This window comes from Poecilia reticulata, chromosome 3 (genome assembly GCF_904066995.2).
Source record: "Poecilia reticulata chromosome 3, P_reticulata-male-v2, whole genome shotgun sequence".
In the NCBI taxonomy this organism is placed as follows: domain Eukaryota; kingdom Metazoa; phylum Chordata; class Actinopteri; order Cyprinodontiformes; family Poeciliidae; genus Poecilia; species Poecilia reticulata.
This window is the reverse complement of record NC_088832.1, coordinates 14,837,865-14,858,298: the sequence shown is the minus strand read 5'-3', so window position 1 is coordinate 14,858,298 and position 20,434 is coordinate 14,837,865. Positions and strand designations below refer to the sequence as shown.

Sequence of the window (20,434 nt, the reverse complement as noted above, 5' to 3'; positions counted from 1 at the left end):
ACTTGAGAATAAAGAAGATGATTTTCATAAAAACCATAAAACCATACTTACAGATGGTTAAATGAGGACAGAGCCACCCAGAACTTAAACTAAGCAATAATTGAAAGGCGTGAAGGAAAAGGTGTGCGATGTCAGGCCACATACAGTAAGATCTACAACTAACCACTTCGTCAAATTAATTTTATTGTCATTCACGATATATTGTTTCTATCCACTCCTTTTTCTGAAAACAGCCAGAGATTTAAAAAAAATCAGAACAAACAAAAGTGACAAACAGGTAGCAATACATGCTTAACATAGCCAAAGATGATCTGTTGTGATGTATCACCATGGAGATCTGTTGAGCGAAATTGCATTGCACTGCTCCAATAATAATAAAATAAATGGATAAATAATAATGAAAAGTATCAATATAAATATATACAATAAAAATATTAATGGGAGTTTAGTAGTCTTATGCTATAAGGAATGAAGCTGTTGTGGAATCTGGTTGTTAATTGTTGGTTGGGTTTATATGTCTCCAGTGTCTGGTATGGAAATATTTAAAGAGTGAATTTTCCAAATGTTTGTCTGTCGAGACTATGATATTGATTTGTTAAAAATTAATTACAATTTAAAAATCCAAAACCCACCAGACCCAGTCAAATAATTTCATATTATATTACATTAATACATAACATATTGACAAATAATATGAAAAACGCATCAAGTGAGCTTTTATTGACATTTGCCCATTTTTGATCAGGTAAAGAAGCAGACGAATATAAATAACAAATATAGTTAATAGAAAACATTATACTATTTAAAATTTAACAAAGTGAGAACAGAGGAAAATATAAATGCCTATAAAAATAACTTACTAAAACAGAAGTGGGATGTGGTTTGTGAAGAGGACGCCCATAAATCATATGAAAAAATTTCTAAGGATATTTGTAAGATTATGAAGTAAAGATTGTTCTGCTAAATAATACAATATTTGTCAAAACACAAGCAAAAACAGAGATAATGGATTATTACAAGAACAGACAATGCCTGAAAGAAGAAAAATTCTCTTGACAATGAATTTATAATAGCGAGAACAGCATCCATCCTTTTTCTTTACATCCTTGTCCCTCAGTGGGGTTGGGATGGGTGCTGGTGCCCATCTCCAGCTAACGTTTCGGGCGAGAGGTGGGGTCACCCTGGACAGGTCGCCAGTCTGTTGCAGGGCAACACAGACAGACAGGACACACAACCATGCATACACACATTCACACCTAGGGACAATTTGGAGAGGCCAATTAACCTGACAGGCATGTTTTTGGATTGTGGGAGGAAACTGGAGTACCCGGAGAAAACCCATGCATGCACAGGGAGAACATGCAGACTCCATGCAGAAAGACCGGGGCCAGGAATCGAACCCAGAACCTTCTTGCTGCAAAGCAAAAGCTCTACCAACTGTGCCAATGTGCAGCCCAGTAAGAACAGCATAAAAAGAAATTACAAAATATATAAAAGTAAAAAGAAAATGTCTTTGAAATCAGTTCCTTTCCAAATAATATAGAAATAGTTAAAGTAACAACTCTTTAAAAAGCAGATGACAGACATCATTTTATAAACTATTGTCCTGTTTCTTTGTTACCTCAGTTCTCCAATATTCAGGAAGGGAAATCTCTGAGAAAAGAAAGAACTGCTTTTCTATCATTATTGAAAATATTTGTTTTGAACATTTTTGAAAAGATTAAAGATTTATATTATCCATATTAAGTTAGTTTATTTTCCCATCACTACTTACAGTGTTTGTATGGAGTTCACACATATGAGCATTACTCTGTCCAAATTCTGTTTTATTTTCTTTCAATGCGCCTGTAAGAAAGAAGCAGTGTCCATCGTGGACCAATCTTTGGCTCTAAGCCAAAGATTGAACCTCTACAGATAGTACAGAACCAGCTTTAAACCAATGAAAGTCGTGGCTTTTAGATGAAAAAGAAAATAATGATTTTTTTCGATTATCATAGCTGATTTTTTATGTACCCAAGTACTTCCTGAAGCCTAGATACTACCACACTGTAACCACAGGGATGTTTGATTAAACATGATTAGAAGACACTCAAAAATCATGCTGATACAGAAGACACTGGTAGATGACCTGTTTTTGTGATTCACGGGTGAAGACGTCATGTCGCTCTGGGAAAATACTTCTTTTTTTTTTTTTAGATTAAAAGGGGAGTATTTTTCTTTCTCTACATGTTGTGCATTCTGGAAAACTCTACATAGAAATTTTTATCTTATTTAAATTGTAATAGAGTACAATGGCATGCTGCTGTACATACAAATAAATGTCATCAGCAAAAAAAAAATCCATGATCTAAAATGTGGATTGGGGAAATGTATAGGTTATTTTTATTCTGCATCATTCTCTGACCACTTATTAAGACTGCAAACTGAACCTAAAGAAAGGCGGTGTTTAGAGGTGCAGCAGCACTTTCTTGTTTAATGAGATGGGTGTCTGTGGATTCTGTCAAAGACTGGCGCTGCTGGTTACAGTTTCAAGAGATTCATTTGAGGGCTGTAAAGCTTTAACAAGACGTGAAAGGTGTGTACAAGTGTACGATCTGATAGCGAGTGTTTGTCAGACACAAATCTAACGGATGATGAGATACAATGAACGTTTTCACTTCTTTATTTTTCTACATCTTCTACATTGTCTTTTTTTCTTGTCATAGCAACTCAGTGTCTGGGGTTTCACCAGCTTCTTAAGTATCTTCTGTGATTTTCAAATACTTCCAGGTCCTTTTTCCTTCACTGGATAAAAGGCATGTGTTTTTGGTGCCCATTTGGGCTAAATGTGCTTCTACTGATTGCCCTATATTTCTGTAAATGTCACTGCACTGTGATACATCGATGTTTTAACCCTCCCACTTAACCAGCTCAAACAAAGTAGAGTTTGGTGGAGGTTTAATTTTGTAGATAAGCTGGATAGCACTCAAAATATGTAAGAATCCCACTTTTTAGTTGATATATTAACAATTATATGCGTTACATTGTAAAAATAGATTTATTTTTTTGTTTTTATTTTTAAGCAGTATTTACTACACAGATATACTGAGCATCTTAGTTGTTTTTTATTCTCGTAAATTTATTATTCTTGTAAATTCATAGATTTAAGCAGAATTTGAGCTCATGGTTGCATGTCTTGTTTTAAACCTGCTCTATCTCAATTCCTCGTTATTGCATTGTAATCATTGTTGTGGAAATATGAAGGTACTGGCAGGTTCCTACTCATCTTTATAATTGTTGGCTGTCAAGACACATGGAGAAGGTGGGATTATTGTGCTCTTCAGAACAATAGACAAATAATAAAGCCGACACCTGGCAGTATTGTTGAATGATCCGACTTGTGTGAAAAGGACGCTGTAAGTTTTCTTGGAGTATTTTAATATCTCGTACTCGACATGTTTTCTGTGTTCTTTGACAGATGCCATGTTGCTGGTCGCAGACAGACTGGTGGGACCTTTCAACATCGAAGCAGTTATAGAGCCAATTGATATAAAAATTTCGGAGGCTATTATGACGATGCAGGACAACAGCATGCAAGTGTCAGCCAAGGTACTGTATCTTGAGAAGCCTTGATCTTGTGTTATTTATGCCTATTTTTATTTAATTATTTATGTTTAATTATGGCAAATGCTTTCCTTGGCAGTAAAATACTGTGTAATTTACTGTGTCCAATGCCAAATCCTAACAGCAGCTGCATAAATTTTATATAAATTGGATTTTATGATCTTATTTAAATTTCTCAATGACAGCAGTATATACAGCAGCCACTTTATTAGGTACACTTGTTTAATTGCTTGTTGTAAATCTGCCAATTACTTCTCTACAACTCAGTAGATTTAGGTATCTGGTTGTTGTGAAAACAACTTGCTGGAGCGCTAACTGAGCATCACCATCAAAAGAAAAAAATATATATATTAACACAACAAAATACAGATTTAGGTAATTTCAAATGTGGCATTAACGTTGGTCCTAGAGGAACTGCTCATCTACTAAGGAAATAATGTGTAACCAACTCTTGGTTAAACAGAAAATGGTTCAGAAAAGATAAATATAGCCAGAAGTTATGTGGCAGAAAGCGCCTTGTTGATGTTGAAGGTCAGAGTGGAACAAGGAGTCTGTAGTGATGGAAAGGCAACAGTCGCTCAAATAACCAGTTGTTACAATCACAGAGTACAATCACTGAACAACCGCTGAAGAACTCAGCAGGCACCACTTCTTTTAGCTAAGAACGGGAGACTGAAGCTGCAATTTTCACCAACTCTTCAAAATTGGAAAATAATGGATTGGAAAAAAACATTGCCTGGTCATTTGAGTCTCGATTTATACAAAATTCTGAATTTCAGAATTTTGTATAAACACCATGGAAGAATGTTCAGCTTGTCAACGTTTCAGAATAGCTGTGATCTCATGAAGTGGAGGATATTTCCTTACCACATTCAGGGCCTTTTAGTACGAACTGACATGATTTAAATGTCACAAATCACCAGTACACTATCGTCGCTGACCATGTCCATTCCTTAATAAATTCATCATATTCACATCCATTAAATACATCAGCGATATTAATTAAAACAATGTTTTGGCTTTTTTAATTACCATCCTTTAGTAATGATCATTATTGTTTAGGAACTTATAACAAGTAGCAGCTAAAACATGACTGTAGATGCCACACTTGACTTCCACTTCAAATTATTTTGTGAATTCTGGTCAGTCCTCATAAGTTGTGACAAGGTCCATGTGAATTTGATGGGCTGTCTTTTCCTGTATCAAGAGGGCTTGAAATGTGCAATTTTACCTATTGTCCGTGCTCCTTAAGGTTTTGTTTGGTGAACAAATTGCTCTACAATTACAGCTTTCTCCAATATTTAATCTTGTTCTGAGGTTTTCTATACATACCAGACTAAATTGCGTTGTAATTGTGTCACTGTGCGGGACCACAACACACTGGAAAATTTAAAAAAATCTGAGGACTCAAAAAGCATTAGACAAAGGCATTCTTTTGGCATGATTATCACATCATACCATGACAAATAATTAACCAACAGAGAGCTACGGACCAGTAATATTGAGCAAAGCATCTGAATAGCAATAGACCTCACTGGAGTTACAAACTGGTTCAGGTGTTCCCCGGTTAGTATTTTAGACAAATTTTAAAATGTTCCTTAAATTCAGCATTCATTTGTGTATTTTGGGTTCTCTTACAAAGAAAACTGGTTTTCTTCTATTCCACAGTAGCATTTTTTATAAACATCGATCCACTATTTCTTGGGAGGGTTTTCAGAAAGTGCATCCTTTTGTGTGTTTTATACTCAGAGAAAAAGTCTCATTTGCCAGAATTAATGGGGTTTCAATGGAAAAATCCAAATGAATCCTGAATGGTCATTTTCTTTATTTGTGTGCATCTTTTTCCATTTTGTTTTGTGGTGGTACAGTTTTTCCCTTGAAGGTGAATAATAAAATGGCAAGATTGATTTTTTGCCTCCCCACCCACATGAGACTTGCCACTTTGAACATTAACCTTGGTCACTGATAAACACCAGTGCTTGATTTGTTTTGTCTCGCAGCCACAAATTGAGCTGGAAAAGTATTAGACCTTGGATTTTTCTTGGAAAAAAAATATATTTGAGAGACACACAAATTCTTGTTCATTTTGCAAAGGTTGTTGCATTCTGCTCCGAAACATGTCTGGCTTTGTGACATACAGATGTTGTGTTGTTTGGCAATGTGGGAAAAAATAAACTATTTTATTTGATAATTATGTTGAGAGATGCTGTTAACTGAGCAGCTTTCCGTTTTCAGATGCAAACAGAGCTTTTTGTTTTTCACATTTCCAGTCCTTTCTGTATGGTAACTGTGTTTGTCCTTGCTCTATTTTAGGTTTTTCAAGAGTGTGGTCAACCAAAGCCTTCAGCAATAGGCAGGTCTGCACGGGGCATCTCAGATGTATTTAGTAGTCGCTTTAGACCCTTTACCCCCGAACAGAGACCGACCACGGCAGCTGGAACAAGCCTGGATAGACTGGTATGTAGAATGATAAGACAGAGTAAAGAGCGTTTGTACATGTTAAAATCCACCTTAATGACATAATGACACTAAAATGTGTGATATAAAACATTAAAAATATATGTATATATTGATATGATATGCAAAAACTAAATCTGTTACTACTTGTTTAAAAGCCAGAGTATTTAAAATATAAATGTATTTTTAAAGAAATTTGACGTAATTTGTCAAGAACTTCTGGATATTCAGTCGTTCTTACATATTTTGACAGCTAAGCTGATTTCCAGAGCTCTTCAGAGGAGATGTTTCCTTTTTTTGGAAATATCATTGGCAGAGGCAAACTTGGTGAAGGCATGCTGAGCTTAAGATCGACTAACAGGGATGTAAGTCCAAAGGCCAGACAAAAAATAGAGGAATGTTCATGTAGTTCATGGAGCTCCCAGGTGCAGTGTGACTTCTACCACTGCTGCACTCCGAGTAATGTAAAATATTTATATATATACTCCCTTCCAGTAGTTGTGGTAAACTCACAATGGTGCATGAATATAAAGCAAAAATACATCTACACATGTGGTTTAAAATGTATTTTTTATTGTACATGAAACCATTGAGGCCACACTTGCTGTTTAATAATTTAATATGTGTATCCAATTCCAAACGCAGGGTATGCCATCACCCAGAAATGTTGTTGTTTTGCTTTTTGTAGAAGATATTCATAAAAAATTTGATTTAAAATCTGGATGACTGAGTTGCAAAAGTTGCAGCTCAGTCACTTGCACTGTGTAACGTTGTAGTTGTTAAATACTTTTATAGGTTTAATTTTGTAAGGAAACCAAGTAACCTAAATAAAGGCAGTGGTATTGGTATACTGTATTCAAGCATTGTGTCCCAACATATTTTTAATATATAAAAGTTAGCAACTTGTAAATGTGTTGAAAGGATTTTAGTCAGACATGCGTCTCATTTTATTACATTTGTCCTTTGGATCATCCATGCCTCAAATACTTCTTTACATAATCTTCTAACTGGGAAATCCATCTGTTAAAAACATAATCACCCCTTTGACTAAAAGGTACAGACATTAAAATTGTGCTGCACAATCAATTGAAAATGATTAAAATAGAAAAATATGCAGCATCACAAAAGCTACTAAATGCTGCAGAGTTTAGTCTTAGTTTTTATCAGCACTTGTTGATATAAAATTCTAAGGAATTAATATAAAGATATATGTGTATAACAGGGCAGATCCCTTATAATATTATTCTTGAATTACATGTATCTTTTCAAACAGCCCCAGCTTAAGTAATATAACTAAATCATCTTACTTGCTTCAAGACATACAGATCAAAAAGAAGGTGAAAGGTAATTGTGCTTTTAGAGAAATTATTTGAGTTACTCTAGTTTTAATAATGCATTACTACATGCATTTATACTCCTGCTTGTCAAAGATTTGAGTTTTCTGTAAATCAGTGATTTGCTTAGAGTAAGACTAGTTTTCTATAAATCTTTACCTTGTGTAAATGTAAGAAATATATATTCATTTGACAAGTAAAGTAGAACACTAACACATTATCAGTCATGTGAACCTACATGTACAGATCCATTCAATAAATTAAAACGGTATTGTAAACTCTATGACAGGAATGTTATCACTAAGTGAAAAATCATGTAAATTCATTATACACAGGTAGATGTTCGAAAGCATTTCTGATATGAAGATTTTCTGATTACAGTTAATGCAAAACCTGACATTTAAAATTAGATTATTACATCAGATCAATTTTAGAACAAAGTTTATTAAATGTAGCATTAATGAAAAGTAGGTTTAAAACCTGTTTAAAAGTTGTCATAAGGTGCTTTTTGAAATGATGCATTTAAATATGCATTTCATCAAAATGCATATTTTAATTTATTGAATATAACAATATTATAATTTGTCAATTTTGAAAAGCTCTTCTAATTAAGAAAAAAAACATGAAAACTTCTGCTTTCAAACAACTTCAGACACATTTTTCCACTTCAGATGTAGATTTTTATGCAGGTCTTGATTTATGCATTGATCTGAAAGTAAAAGATTTTTAAAAGATTTCACACTGCCTCACTGGAAGTCATTTCGAATCAAATGGTTCGAGGTGCTAAATCTCATAGGCTGGTGAATAGAATATTTCAGCAGCTCCATTTATCATTTAACTTTTTGCTTCACTAACTAATAGACATTCTTTTGCTCCGATTCTCGCTCTCAGTCTCTCAGTTTCTCCAATGTCCAATTAAATCTCTTTCTTCTTCATTTCTCTGCTGCTCCCAGAGGGCTGTCTGGAAGACAATGCAACACAGTGTAAGCTTTCCATTCCTCTTCTTGATTTCACAAAGTCATCACTCTTGTGTTTTAATCAACCTGCCCAATGCACTTCACTTCTTTATGTTTAGCATTGGTCCTGGTAACTTCTTTGACTCATGACTGTTTAATCATTTCGCTCACGGCATATTTATATTTTTTGATCCTGTGCCTGATATCTCAAATTCAGTGATTTACAGGTTCAGGGGTTAGGATTGCTTGTTGCTGCAATGTAAATTTTGATCTGTGAGATCAAAATTTACCTTGAACATTTCAGCAGAACATCCTGCTTAAATGTTCGGCTGAAGCTTTTTTACCTACATTATTAGAAAAGCAGACCAATTGCACATATTTTGCTTGTACTTCAAGTATGAACAAAGTAATATACACTATCAGCCATTTAATAAACAGTGCTACTATTTTGATGCATTTATTTGTGAACCATTTGTTATGATCAGAGACAACATTCAGTGCTGTTTTTCCAAGAAGTTGTGTTACTGCTTTAAATGTAAAAACACACTAAACATTTTTTCTTGGCTTTTCAAATCGTTATTGATCAAAAGAAACAAAAGAGAGTTCTGATTATCTTTGATGAAAAAATGTGGAAGCTTTAACAATGTTTATATTTCTCTGTTAATCTATTTGATATGTTGGCTCAGTATAACTGTCTTTTAATTACTTATCAGCAATTGCTTTGTTTTGATTTTCTCTTATTTGCTGACTTTTTTCAGCTCTTGTTAAATTGATATAGCTATGCAGTTACGACAAGTGCGGTTACAAAATAGCTGTTTCTCTATTTTTGACGAAAATTATTTTATTAAATGTGCAAATGAAAGAGCAAAATATTTTTTCTATGAAAACTCTACTAATTATGATCTACTACAAAATCACAGTTTTTATTAATCCTGATTTACAGAGAAAAGTAAAACTTAAAAGAAATAATAGTCTTCCTGCCACTGTCTATTAAATCATCATCTCCAATAATAATCCCTCATAATTTAATAAGGCAACTTAATGAGGGAACTGGTTCAATGGCTACTATATAAAACTGATACTTGAAAATTAGAAGTCTTTGGCACAAAGACTAGACACATGTGTTTCAAAGGAACACATTTAATTATCTTAGCACTCAGTTACAAGTTTGACTAAAACAAAAGAAGATGAAAAAGGATCCTTATTATGTCATGAAATAATAGTAATCATAATATAAAAAGTTCAAACTGAGAAACTCATTAAGACTGGACACTTAAATACTGTGTATCAAGCACCATGTGGCTTTTTGCCACTTAGGCAGATACTGAAAGAAACTACTGAAAGGACAAAGTAAGACACAATCATGTTAACAGCAGGATGAACAGTGTAACAAGCAATTGCCAGCATGACATTAGCATTTTGCTCAAAGTATCGTGATGCCTTATTAAATCCTCAGAAGGTGACAAACTAAACACTATAACGACTTTTTCAGAAAGCGCTACTACTTAAAAATGCTGATTAGTTGGTCTGGAAACTGAAGTAAAATAGATTATTTGACAAATATTTATGTAAGTAGCACTTAGTATGATATAGATCTTGTAAAGGTTTTAGAATGAAAAAACATAAAGTAAAGGGTAAACTCGTAACTGAGGGGATTTTTCTACAACAAGCAAGAGTTCAAAACAAGTAAGTTTCCATAAACCAGAAATCTGCAACATACACTTCTGAAATAATAATAAAAAAACGATTTTTTTAATACATTTAATATTATAACAAATGCAGGTTCTAGCAGCTTTTTGTATAATAATTGCATTGAATTTCCACAAAACTAAAAGTAACAGTAATAGTTTTTTACATATATTTTTCTTCTCATTCGGTTGGAAACTTTATCCTTTTTGTGCATCATTTTCCACAAATAACATCTCAGAAAATGTTGTCATTTCTCATCGAGGGTCTGGGCTTCGTATAGAGCCTAGACAAGGGGCTGGATTTTACGAGCCTATATCTGTGTGTCACTGATGTGTCCAGATTTACCATGTTTCAGAGTGATGGCCGGATCAGGGGTAAAAAATAATGCGCTCATCATGTTTAGTGCACAAGCCGGTAGACAATAATATTATCTGTAGTCACTGCAGTTGATTAGATCTATGGTCAGAAACATTATGTGCCCAAAGAATAAAGTCAGCTGCAAACCAGCTGTTTTGATAAGTCACAAGAACGCATCAAAACAATACTGCAGTGAATTTATGTTGTATTAAAAGCAAAAGACAATCCAAGGAATTGTTAGAGTGCTATTTTTTTTTTGGAACAACAGTAAATTAATATTTATTTGGTGAGTCTGGGATAGTAGTACTAATGCTAATCATCAGACAGTAATGGATTATTTATTAAAGACAAGCTTTAGTCTTGTGGCATCATTATTGTGGATATACAACTAGTTATATTTGGTTAAAACAACATGCCAAACATGTGGCTGTGCATAGTTGTATGTTTAATTAAAACATGTTTATTTTGTTTTCCCTTTGTGTGTCTACAACTGCATATTTTCATGTAGGACATGCCAGGCTTTTACTTTCATCAACATTCTGCTTAGTTGTCTAACAATATGAATTGTAGTTTATATTTGTTTATTTTGCTAAGCTGTTATGCCTCCAAGAGTTGATACTGTAAGTAACATTATTTAGTAATACAGGAATGTATGCACAAAAGTGCATAAATTAGCAATGTGTAGTACAGGAATTAGACAAGAAATCATTTAAAATATGAAGTGGGAATGGTGTAATCGAACCACCTACCTGCTAATTGGTAGATGACAGCTCATACTCCCAGTATGCAGTTTTAAATATTTTAATTTCTTTATCACATACATAATGCATTTTGTGTTCAGAGATCAAATGATTTCCAGTGCAGGAGAACTTTACTGGAGTTACACTTTATATTGGCTTAATTTATTCAACCAGTAATGAACAGGTGTGTGATGGAACGATTCTGACTGACATTTATTTCTCTGTGACTAAGTCATGTTGTTGACAGAACATTATCGTTAGTTTCTCCATTACTGCCTGAAAAGAATTTTAATGGATGGCCTAAACAGATTCAATCATTGATTTGTTTGACCATTTTCTAAATATTTTAGACCTTCTTAATGGATTGTTTGTAGTTAAGTACGTTGAAATGGGGGATGCAGTTGGAAAGAAAGCAAATTAGTCATTAGCAGCGCCGGGCCTTTTTCCACACTCCATTTAACTTTGCTTTTGCAGAGGGCCAGGACCGGGAAATGATCTAGCAAAAAAAAAAAAAAAAAACAGGAGACATTTTTCTTAGAGTGGGAAAAAAACGGTTAAATAAATGATCAGTGACTCTAATTGCATAAAATAATTTAATGTTGCTACACACCATTTAGATATAGTTCAGTGTCCTGGGGATTTGTTTTGTAAAAACACTATAGTGTAAGTGCTAAGGAAATATGAGAATAATACATTTGAAAGAATGAGAAGTGGCCCAGAGCTGATCATCATACTGAGCCTCTGAAATGGTATTGGCACTGGTCCCATATGTAATTCTTTTTTATGCCTGGGTCACTAGTTAAAGAAAAATCATTTTCTTTTTATAATATCTGACACAAGTATCAAATAAGATCTGTGGTAACACAGCCAAAATTGTAGAATCTATGAGTCATGCTCCAAAATGGATTCAGCTATAATTTTAATGGAATTGTGGGATAAAATGCAAATCTTTTTAGTGTACACTGTCTTTTTAATGGTTTGAGCAGATGAGCGGGGGAAAAGAACAAATGTTGAAAACATTGACATGCTAATTTGCTATACTTGGCATGCTGGGCTGATGTTTTAACAGCAGTAACAACCGTGGGGCATACATGCTGTTGAGATTTCCTTAACTGTTTTTCTAATTGTGTGAACAAAGATTTTGCAAAAGATTTTTTTTTTTTGTAGCTTGGCTTCTTTAATCAAACTCACAGCAATGGCAGGTAGAAAGGAAATAAACAGTTTTGCATTCTAGGGTGTTAATGTGTAAATGAGCAGACATTTAGCAGTTTGTTAAATTATCCAAAACCTTACCACAAATAAAGAAAAACATGCGATGCGAATGCCACCTTGTTGTTTGTTAAGTACAGACAAAGCCAGCATGAAGCAGGTAGTTTTCAGTCTTTGGCAGTTATAGTTATGTTTAGTGGAAATAAAAAACACAATCTACTTTTTGAATTGTGTTCATGAAGTGTGCCAAGATAAATATTTATTGTAAAATCATAAGAAAGGTGGATAATAATGTTCAGGTCATCATCATTTCAATAGATTATTTAAACACCTTATTATATGCCTTTAGAAGTGGGTTTATTGTAATGTAATGGTGAGAGCTGGTTTGTCTAGTACCTTTTACGGCTAAATAGAGGGTAATGAAGTGATCCATTGAGGGATAATTTGGTGTGTCAAAAGAGATACATTTGTGACAGTGATTAATGTGCAATCAGCCATCCTTACTTGTCATAAAAATTTTATTTGAATGACCATCGATTAAAGTATTGAATCTGAAACTGTGGAGGAAAGGGCAATGTTCTCAACCCATTACATTCTATGCCAGTTTTTATCTTTTATTCATCATTATGCCACATTTTTTTCATACTTTGATCTCATAAGATTTATGCTTCGTGGTTTGAGAGTTCCTATTCTGAGCACTGAACAATTTTCTGCCTGTATTCTTCTTTTAAAGCCCTCTTTAGAGCTCAGATACTTTTAGGTTTGTTCAGTTATCAATGCACAAAATAAATATTGCATCACAGAGAACGCATGAAGTAGTAATAAACATGGTGTGTGTGGGTGCTACAGAATCTAAGGTTCCAGCTCCTCTCAAAAACAAAACTGAGAAAAAAGGGGACTTGGAAGGAAGAACAACTTGCTTGTAATCTGTCAGTAAGCCACTAAAGAGGAAAAAAAATGGAGCTATCGACACCTGTTGTGGTGGACAGCTGCTTGGGGAAATATGCACAGTATGATGCATGCTGCGGGAGATATGCTGCTAAAATACAAAATCGTGGTAATGCCTTGTTGTTAGTAATTTCCGGCTTCTCTCTGCTTGGTTTATGTGTGAGCTCTTCCAGGCCTTTGCTGCTCCGCGTTGTGGGACCTCTTCCATGAGACAATAGTGCTGCATGATTATATCTAACAAATCAATGTTTTTATTTTTTTATTCTTTCTCAGTTTTGACAACATACACTGCACTTGAGACAAAACAAAATCTTCATGTCAGATTTGAAGTCTTATCCACAGAACATTAGTTGCAGCTGTTCATGTAAATTTTTTGACGTGAACATGATGGGATTTGTTTTTAGCTCCTTCCTGGTTGGGATAAGTTAACTGTGCAATGGGCATCGCTTATATTTCTTACATTTGATGCCATCTACAATTAAACGTGCCTTAAAATCAATACATTTATAATTGCAGTGCTATAATCTTACTTCAAAAAGTATGTATTCAGTGAGGGGTGTGGAAGCTCCATCAAAACACCATTATATTATAATATTTAGTAATGATACCATCAGGAAAGAGAGAGATTTCTGAGAAAATATGTTCTCAGAAAGAAACATATTTTTTGTGCAAGATGTGTGTATTAGCTCCAGAATAAAAGGAAACCTTGTGAAGATGCTGACTTGAGACTAGTCACATTTACAAAACAGCACCACCCTTCACATTAGGAGGGACAAAGAAAATGAGTTAAGAGACTAACATTTTCATTTCAGGTTGTAAGATATTGTGTTATTGCAGGAGCAATTTTTAGTTAGGTGGTTTGTGAGTGTTTATTAATTTGGGGTAAGTAGTTCTCAACCTGAAAAAGTTTGCTATCTGGAAAAATGGGCCAAAATTCCAGCAAACTATTGTGAGAAAGTCTGCGTGTAAAATTCAGACATTAACCCTTATCTCCTTTGCCATTTAGCAAATCAAAATAATTTTGGTCATCCTAACTGACTTCAAAAAGCAAAAGTTTGGTCTGATTTAATATAAAAATTAGGGAAAATATTATTTTGTTTTTGTACAGGGTGTGTAAACAGTTGATTTCAAAATATATACAACCAGAATAATACTTAGAAAGCTTTAAACAACTGAAACTGACAAATTATCCTGAAAAAGGTCCCATGTTTATCAGGTCATGGTGTGGAAAAGTTCACCTTATCTTTAACCCTCCTGTTGTCGTCATTTTCTGAGTATATGGAAAACACATACAAATCGTGGTCATTTTGACCCGAGGACAACACAAAATACCAGATGATTGTAGATTTCAAAAGAAACAGCAAGGTCAAACATAATTTCTATCATAGGAGAAGAAATGAAGAGTGTTCACGTGAACAACAGATTGAAATGGAGAAGCAAAAAATGAAACCATCTACTAGAAGGGAAAGATCAGGCTTTTATTCTATAAGAGGAAGCTTAGGTCTTTTAGTGTTTGCAGTAAGATGCTGCATATCTTCTATAAGTCTGTTGTGGAAAGTGTCATTTCTACTCCCATCATCTGTCGGGGAAACAGCAAGAGAGCCAGTGACTAAAAAGAAGGCTAAACAACCTGATGAAGAAAGCTGCTTCTGTTCTGAGGAATACAGTGGAAACATGGGAAATGATGCTGCACAGAAGGATTCTTTATAAAATCAAGAAAACGGTAGATAATGACATGACAATCAGGAACATGACACACAACTCTGTCATATAACAACAAAGTGTCTTTGGTAAGAGGCTCCTTCATACTCTCTGTAATGCAAGCTGCTGCAGGACATTGTTTCTGCCCACAGCCATCAGTATCTACAGTGGTGTGAAAAAGTGTTTGTCCTTTTCCTGATTTCCTATTTTTGGCCATGTTTAAAAAGATGACTGGGCCAAAATTGCTCCTCAGCAGGACTAAGTCCAAGTTACCACAAACACTTGATTGCAGTTGTTGGTTTTAAGGGTTGTCCAAACAGTTATTAGGTTTAGGAGGCAATCACCTCTTGATTTTTTCCCCCCTTAATAATAAACACCTTAGTTTAGAAACTGTTCTTTATGTCTGTGTTGTCTTTGCCCGATATTTAAATTTGTTTTGATGTTTTGAAATGATTGTGACAAACATGCAAAGAAGTAGGTAATCAGGAAGGGAGCAAACTGTTTTTCTCATCACTGTACAACCACTCTTTGAAGAATCCAGAATAATATTAATTACAACAACATTTAATTTTCCTTTGGGATCAACAAAGTGTTGAATTTGAATTTTGCCACCACATGAGGACGATAAGGAGGAGCAAGAAAAATCTCCAGAGCTCACTAAGAGAGACATGAGAATGATTATTGGTCTTAAAAAGAGTATGCATTTAGGCATTTGTCTAGACCTTTGGAACATTAATCTTTATTCCACTTTAAGTTAAAAAATATATATTTTTACTCTTTTAATGTAAACTAAGCTAACTTCCCATCTCAAGCTAAATTTAGATCTGACCAGTACTCAAAACCAGGTTACTTTATCCTCTAAACAGCTTGACTTTAGAAGCTGCCAAAAAACCCAGCATGGACTGGAATCTGCCTCAGCTTCAGCCTCTCTGCTCATTATCAGGCTGTTTAGCACTCTGCTGTTTTCCATGACATGGTGTCGTTATCACATTGCTCAAGGTAGAAGGTGTTTACCCTAATTTAACTCTTTAGAACATTGTTTGTTAAGCTCCCTGGTTAGGTAAGGCAAGCTGAAATAGACTAAAAGGTATTTAAGAAAATCCTATTTAGCACATTATTCAAAGCAGTAAATCTCAAAATGCAGTCACATTGTGCTTATAGTAAGCTAACCCAACTGCTTTGAGCATAGTAGTAAAGTGACCATTCATGTCTCTCCCCTTTGGAGATTTTGCCACTTTTTAAATCCAGCCTTAGCTGTGCTTATGCAATTCAAATCCCCCATTTCAGACACTGGTTCAATCCGCAGTTCTGTTTGCTGGCACGCTGCTGATGTCAACGTGACCTAGAAACTGTGGGACTTCCCATTTTATATTCCATTGAAATTTAAACAATGCCAGAATCTATACTAGAGTAATTTCACAAGGTTGCATGTTTTGAGGAGATTGTTAGCTACTGAGCTCTGAACAAGTATTTCTTCCCTACATATTTGTCTTTGCTTTTGCTTTTGCTTGTCACACCTAATTTTTTTTAATCATAAAAAAATATGTCAGACAAAGAATTACTTATGAAATAAATTATTGTTTTATTCATTGGGATAAAACATCTATCGAGAACAACCTGGTCCTATATAAAAAGCAAACGCCCCTTAAATCAAACAATTGACTGTGCCAGCCTTAGCCAGAATAGCTGACATCAAGCTTTTGGGATTTTTCGTTGTCCTTTAAATCCCCGTAAATGAATCCTGGTCCATCATCCCCAGACACCACGCTTCCCATCAGGGACTTTTGGAAGATCACAACGTATTTCAAGGTCAGATGGGATACTTTGTCTCTCCAGCAAGTTCTGGATCCTCCCGAGAGTCTCCTGCCAGTGGTCTGTGCCTCCCAGTGGAAAACCTCCAATGGGAGGTGGCTATAGGCATCTTTTTCAGATGCCCTACCTACTTAAACTTACTCCTTTTGATGGAGGGAAGCAGCAGCTGTAGCAGCTTTTCTTTGATGATGGAGCTCCTCACCCTGTCTCTAAGGCCAAGTCAAGCCACCCTCTGGAGGAAGCTCATCTCTAGTCCAGGATCTAATTCTTTCATGAAACATATCTCATGGTTATATGGGTGTAGAAGAACTGGTAACATGAGTACTGTACTGCCAGTCAGCACTGTGGTTGTTGTGGTTTGGACAGCTTATACAGTTTTCTGCTGCTCCTTGCTGGTGAGGGCAGGTTTGGGACTGCGTCCCTAGGTGGCTTGTGGCCAGCTCCTAGTGGAGTGGCTGTCTGTGTGTTATGTAGGGTGTGCTTCCCTAGTGTCTCTAGCCTGTTGGCTGGGGTTTGATGGACTGAATGGGTGTGGCAATATAAGGTATAAGGTTTGAAGGGTTGATTAAGGGATTTAAGTTATGCCCTGGTGGACAGGCTGGGTGCACCTGCTAGGCCTGGGTTCCTGGTGAGTCTCTGGGTCCTGGGCTCCTGGCACAGGGCTTATTGGGAAGCTGGTCACATGAGAATGCATGTTAGGACCTGTGTGCCTATCCCATCCTCCCTAACATGCACCACACATCAACGGGATCTTGAAGTGTGGGATGATGGACCTTGCAGGTATACCAAGTAACTGCCCTTGGGTGATGTCTTGTATCTGTCTGACTAGGACTGCTGGGGCATTTCTTAGCCGAGTTTACGTGTCCTTTGGTTCTTTTGGGTGCTGTGTGTTGCATGACTTTCTACATTTCTGTCTCTAACAACTATGTACTTCCAAGTTACAAACTCGCGTACACCCACTCAACACAAACACATTTATTTCTACACTTACTCTCACCCACCTACCTACACATGCCCGAGTACTGGCACACAAATAATCAAAATGGTTGAAGGTCATACAAACACAAGATACTGTTACAGCAATGTGGGCATCCTACTTTGATGCTAGATGCAGTCTTGAGTTAATAAAGTCAATCACAAATTAGGATTTCACCTTCAGATAATCGTTTTGCAGAGCAAAACTTCCCAGGCACATGTAAGAAACCAGCTTCTCTGTGTGGTATGGCTAACATAGTGCTACAGGCAGCTGCTCATGTTGCCAGACAATTAAAGGGATTTATTTATACGACAAGTCTTGCACTAATCGGAGCCAGGTGAGGCTTGTGAAATTAACTTTCCAGGAAATTTGGTCATTCGATGATTTCATGATTTCATAAAGGGTGCAGTCATATTTTACCTCAGTTTGTGTTGTTTTGATTAGCCTTTTCCCCCCTTTATCAATTAAATTCTAATTTGAAAACTCAGTTTTGTAGATCTCTTTCTACGTTATTTATTCAGGTTTTCTTTGATGATACAACGTGCTAAAATATAGAAATCATCTACAGGCCAATTCAGTCTCTGTTCCACATGCTGCGTCACTCATTGAGAGTGGTTTAGACATGAAGGTAACAAAGTCTTCTAGTGAATGAAATTGCTTTTCATTCTCTTCTTTTGATACCAATGTCCTTGCTAAGGTCAGTCAATACTTGTCCCCTTGAAATTATGTGCTTCTCAGTTCGGCATTCATGAAGTAAATGAATGCTGTGCAGCTTTTCACCTGTCAGATGAATCCCTGACACATCATTGTGGTCAGTGGCGCAACTACACATTATTCAGGTGGATGCGAAAACATAAATCGGCGCCCCCACCCCCCCCCCCCCCCCCCCCCCCCAGGGAAGGTACGTCAGGGTGAAGGAACGTAGAAAACAAAAGCTCTCTCTAACACCCCCCCCCCCCCGAGACGAGGATACAGTGAAGGGTAAAGCTGCTAAAATCGCCTCGTTATGTGCGTAATGTGAAGGAGCGTAAGGCGCGCTGAAGTGTATGGGAAAACATCATCGGCGCGCCGCCCCCTCCAGACGGGGTTTTGGCGCCCCCTCTGGTGCTGCGCCCCTATGCGTTGCATACCCTGCATACCCACTTTTTGTGCCACTGATTGTGGTACATTTTAATCATGTTAGAAGTTGCGCTTTAAGAGGTCAAAACAAAACCCATTAGCACCATTAAGTTACTTTATTAATTAAAGTTGGTTTAGTAACTTTACCTCTAGAGGAGCATCTGTTTGTGAAGTTTTTTTCTACCCCTCCAAATGCTATGTTTACCCTTGGGACGGGACACAGAACCAGCTATGTATGAAACATCCATCTGTGCTTACATTAGCCAGGACACGGTTTGTTTAGCATGGATGTGCAGTTCTGAAACTGCTCAGTGTCTGTCTCCTTTGAGGGTTTCTTCTCACTCTATAACAACAGAAATCAAGTTTTCTTCAGTTTCTATCATGTATTTTTTAACCGAAAGATTTTCAGACAATGCAGTGTGACAAACTCATCTGGATGTTTTACCCATTTTATAGGATTTTGTCAGAAATGGTTGTTTTATAATATGCACAAAATTTGACGTGTTTTTAAAATTAGATATAGAATTGTGCCTATTATCATTAAATTACTACAAAGAGAAGAACTAGAAAATGTTCATATTATTTGACATATCTTACTGTGTTAGTTGTTCATTAAAAAAAAAAACACAATCTTTCTTATTTTAAGTCTAAAGAAATGCTGCAAATAAGTTAACCCCAGACCAGGAAGTGGTGTCATATTTTTCTTTAGCACTTGTACACTTCTTTATTGTAGGAACCCTGTTGTGTTAGGCTTGAACATCTTCAGGCAGGTGGAAATTCTGTTGCAGACCAGCGTTGAAATAATGTTCTTCTTTAATTTTCTCTCAATGATATGTTGCACAAATATGGGTTTTTCACTCAATGTGTTGTCCCCAGTTAATGCTTAAAGTGTTCAATTTAATATTTGCAGTTCTGTTTGTGACTCCAAAGCAAAAATAATTAGTGACAGTGACAACATGTACACACAAAAACACAATATTGCAGAAATCTTGAAGGTTATTTGGAGAGCTGTTAAGAAGACACATTGTGAACTGCATGCTAAGTATACCTGCCCCCTGTTGCTAGAAGTAACAGATGTGTGGAGCATATAATTATGGGTACAGAGCTCGTGCTAATTGTGTAATTAAGTGACGATGTGATCAGGAAAAAAAAACATTGAATATTTTTTTATTACATACAGGGAAATCCTTTGTGTCTTTCTACTTAGTTCTGTGTTATTACACATGTTTTAGGTAGCACTTATAACAAGAAAATGTAACTCAAATGAGCTAAAGCAAAGCATTATGCCTAGCTACTTAAATTACAATACTGACCTTGTTTTCTTCTCAATGTATTTTATGCAGGCCTAATACCCTTTTATAACAGCTAATCACCTGACAAAATATTCTTATTTCATTCACCTAAATGTCTAGAGTAGGGAATTGTTTAAGTCTGACAATAACTTCTTGTTTTTGACACAGTTTTTAGTAGTCTGTGAATAAACATATTTAAAAAATAATAATAATTGTAATGGGCCACAAAATATACTAAGAA

At 35.7% G+C, this 20,434-nt stretch overlaps 1 protein-coding gene across 2 annotated transcripts in view; it reads left to right on the top strand.

Annotated features, from left to right (window-relative positions):
• The window catches only part of gpc6a (glypican 6a), a 150,948-nt gene that overhangs the window by 106,258 nt on the left and 24,256 nt on the right, over positions 1-20,434 (top strand). Inside the window, exons 6-8 of one of the 2 annotated variants that reach the window (XM_008404362.3) lie at positions 3,458-3,588; positions 5,917-6,060; positions 8,348-8,377. In XM_008404362.3, coding sequence (XP_008402584.1) covers positions 3,458-3,588; positions 5,917-6,060; positions 8,348-8,377 — 305 coding nt within the window. The remainder of the gene's footprint in view (positions 1-3,457; positions 3,589-5,916; positions 6,061-8,347; positions 8,378-20,434) is intronic. The other variant, XM_008404363.3, reaches the window with a different exon arrangement.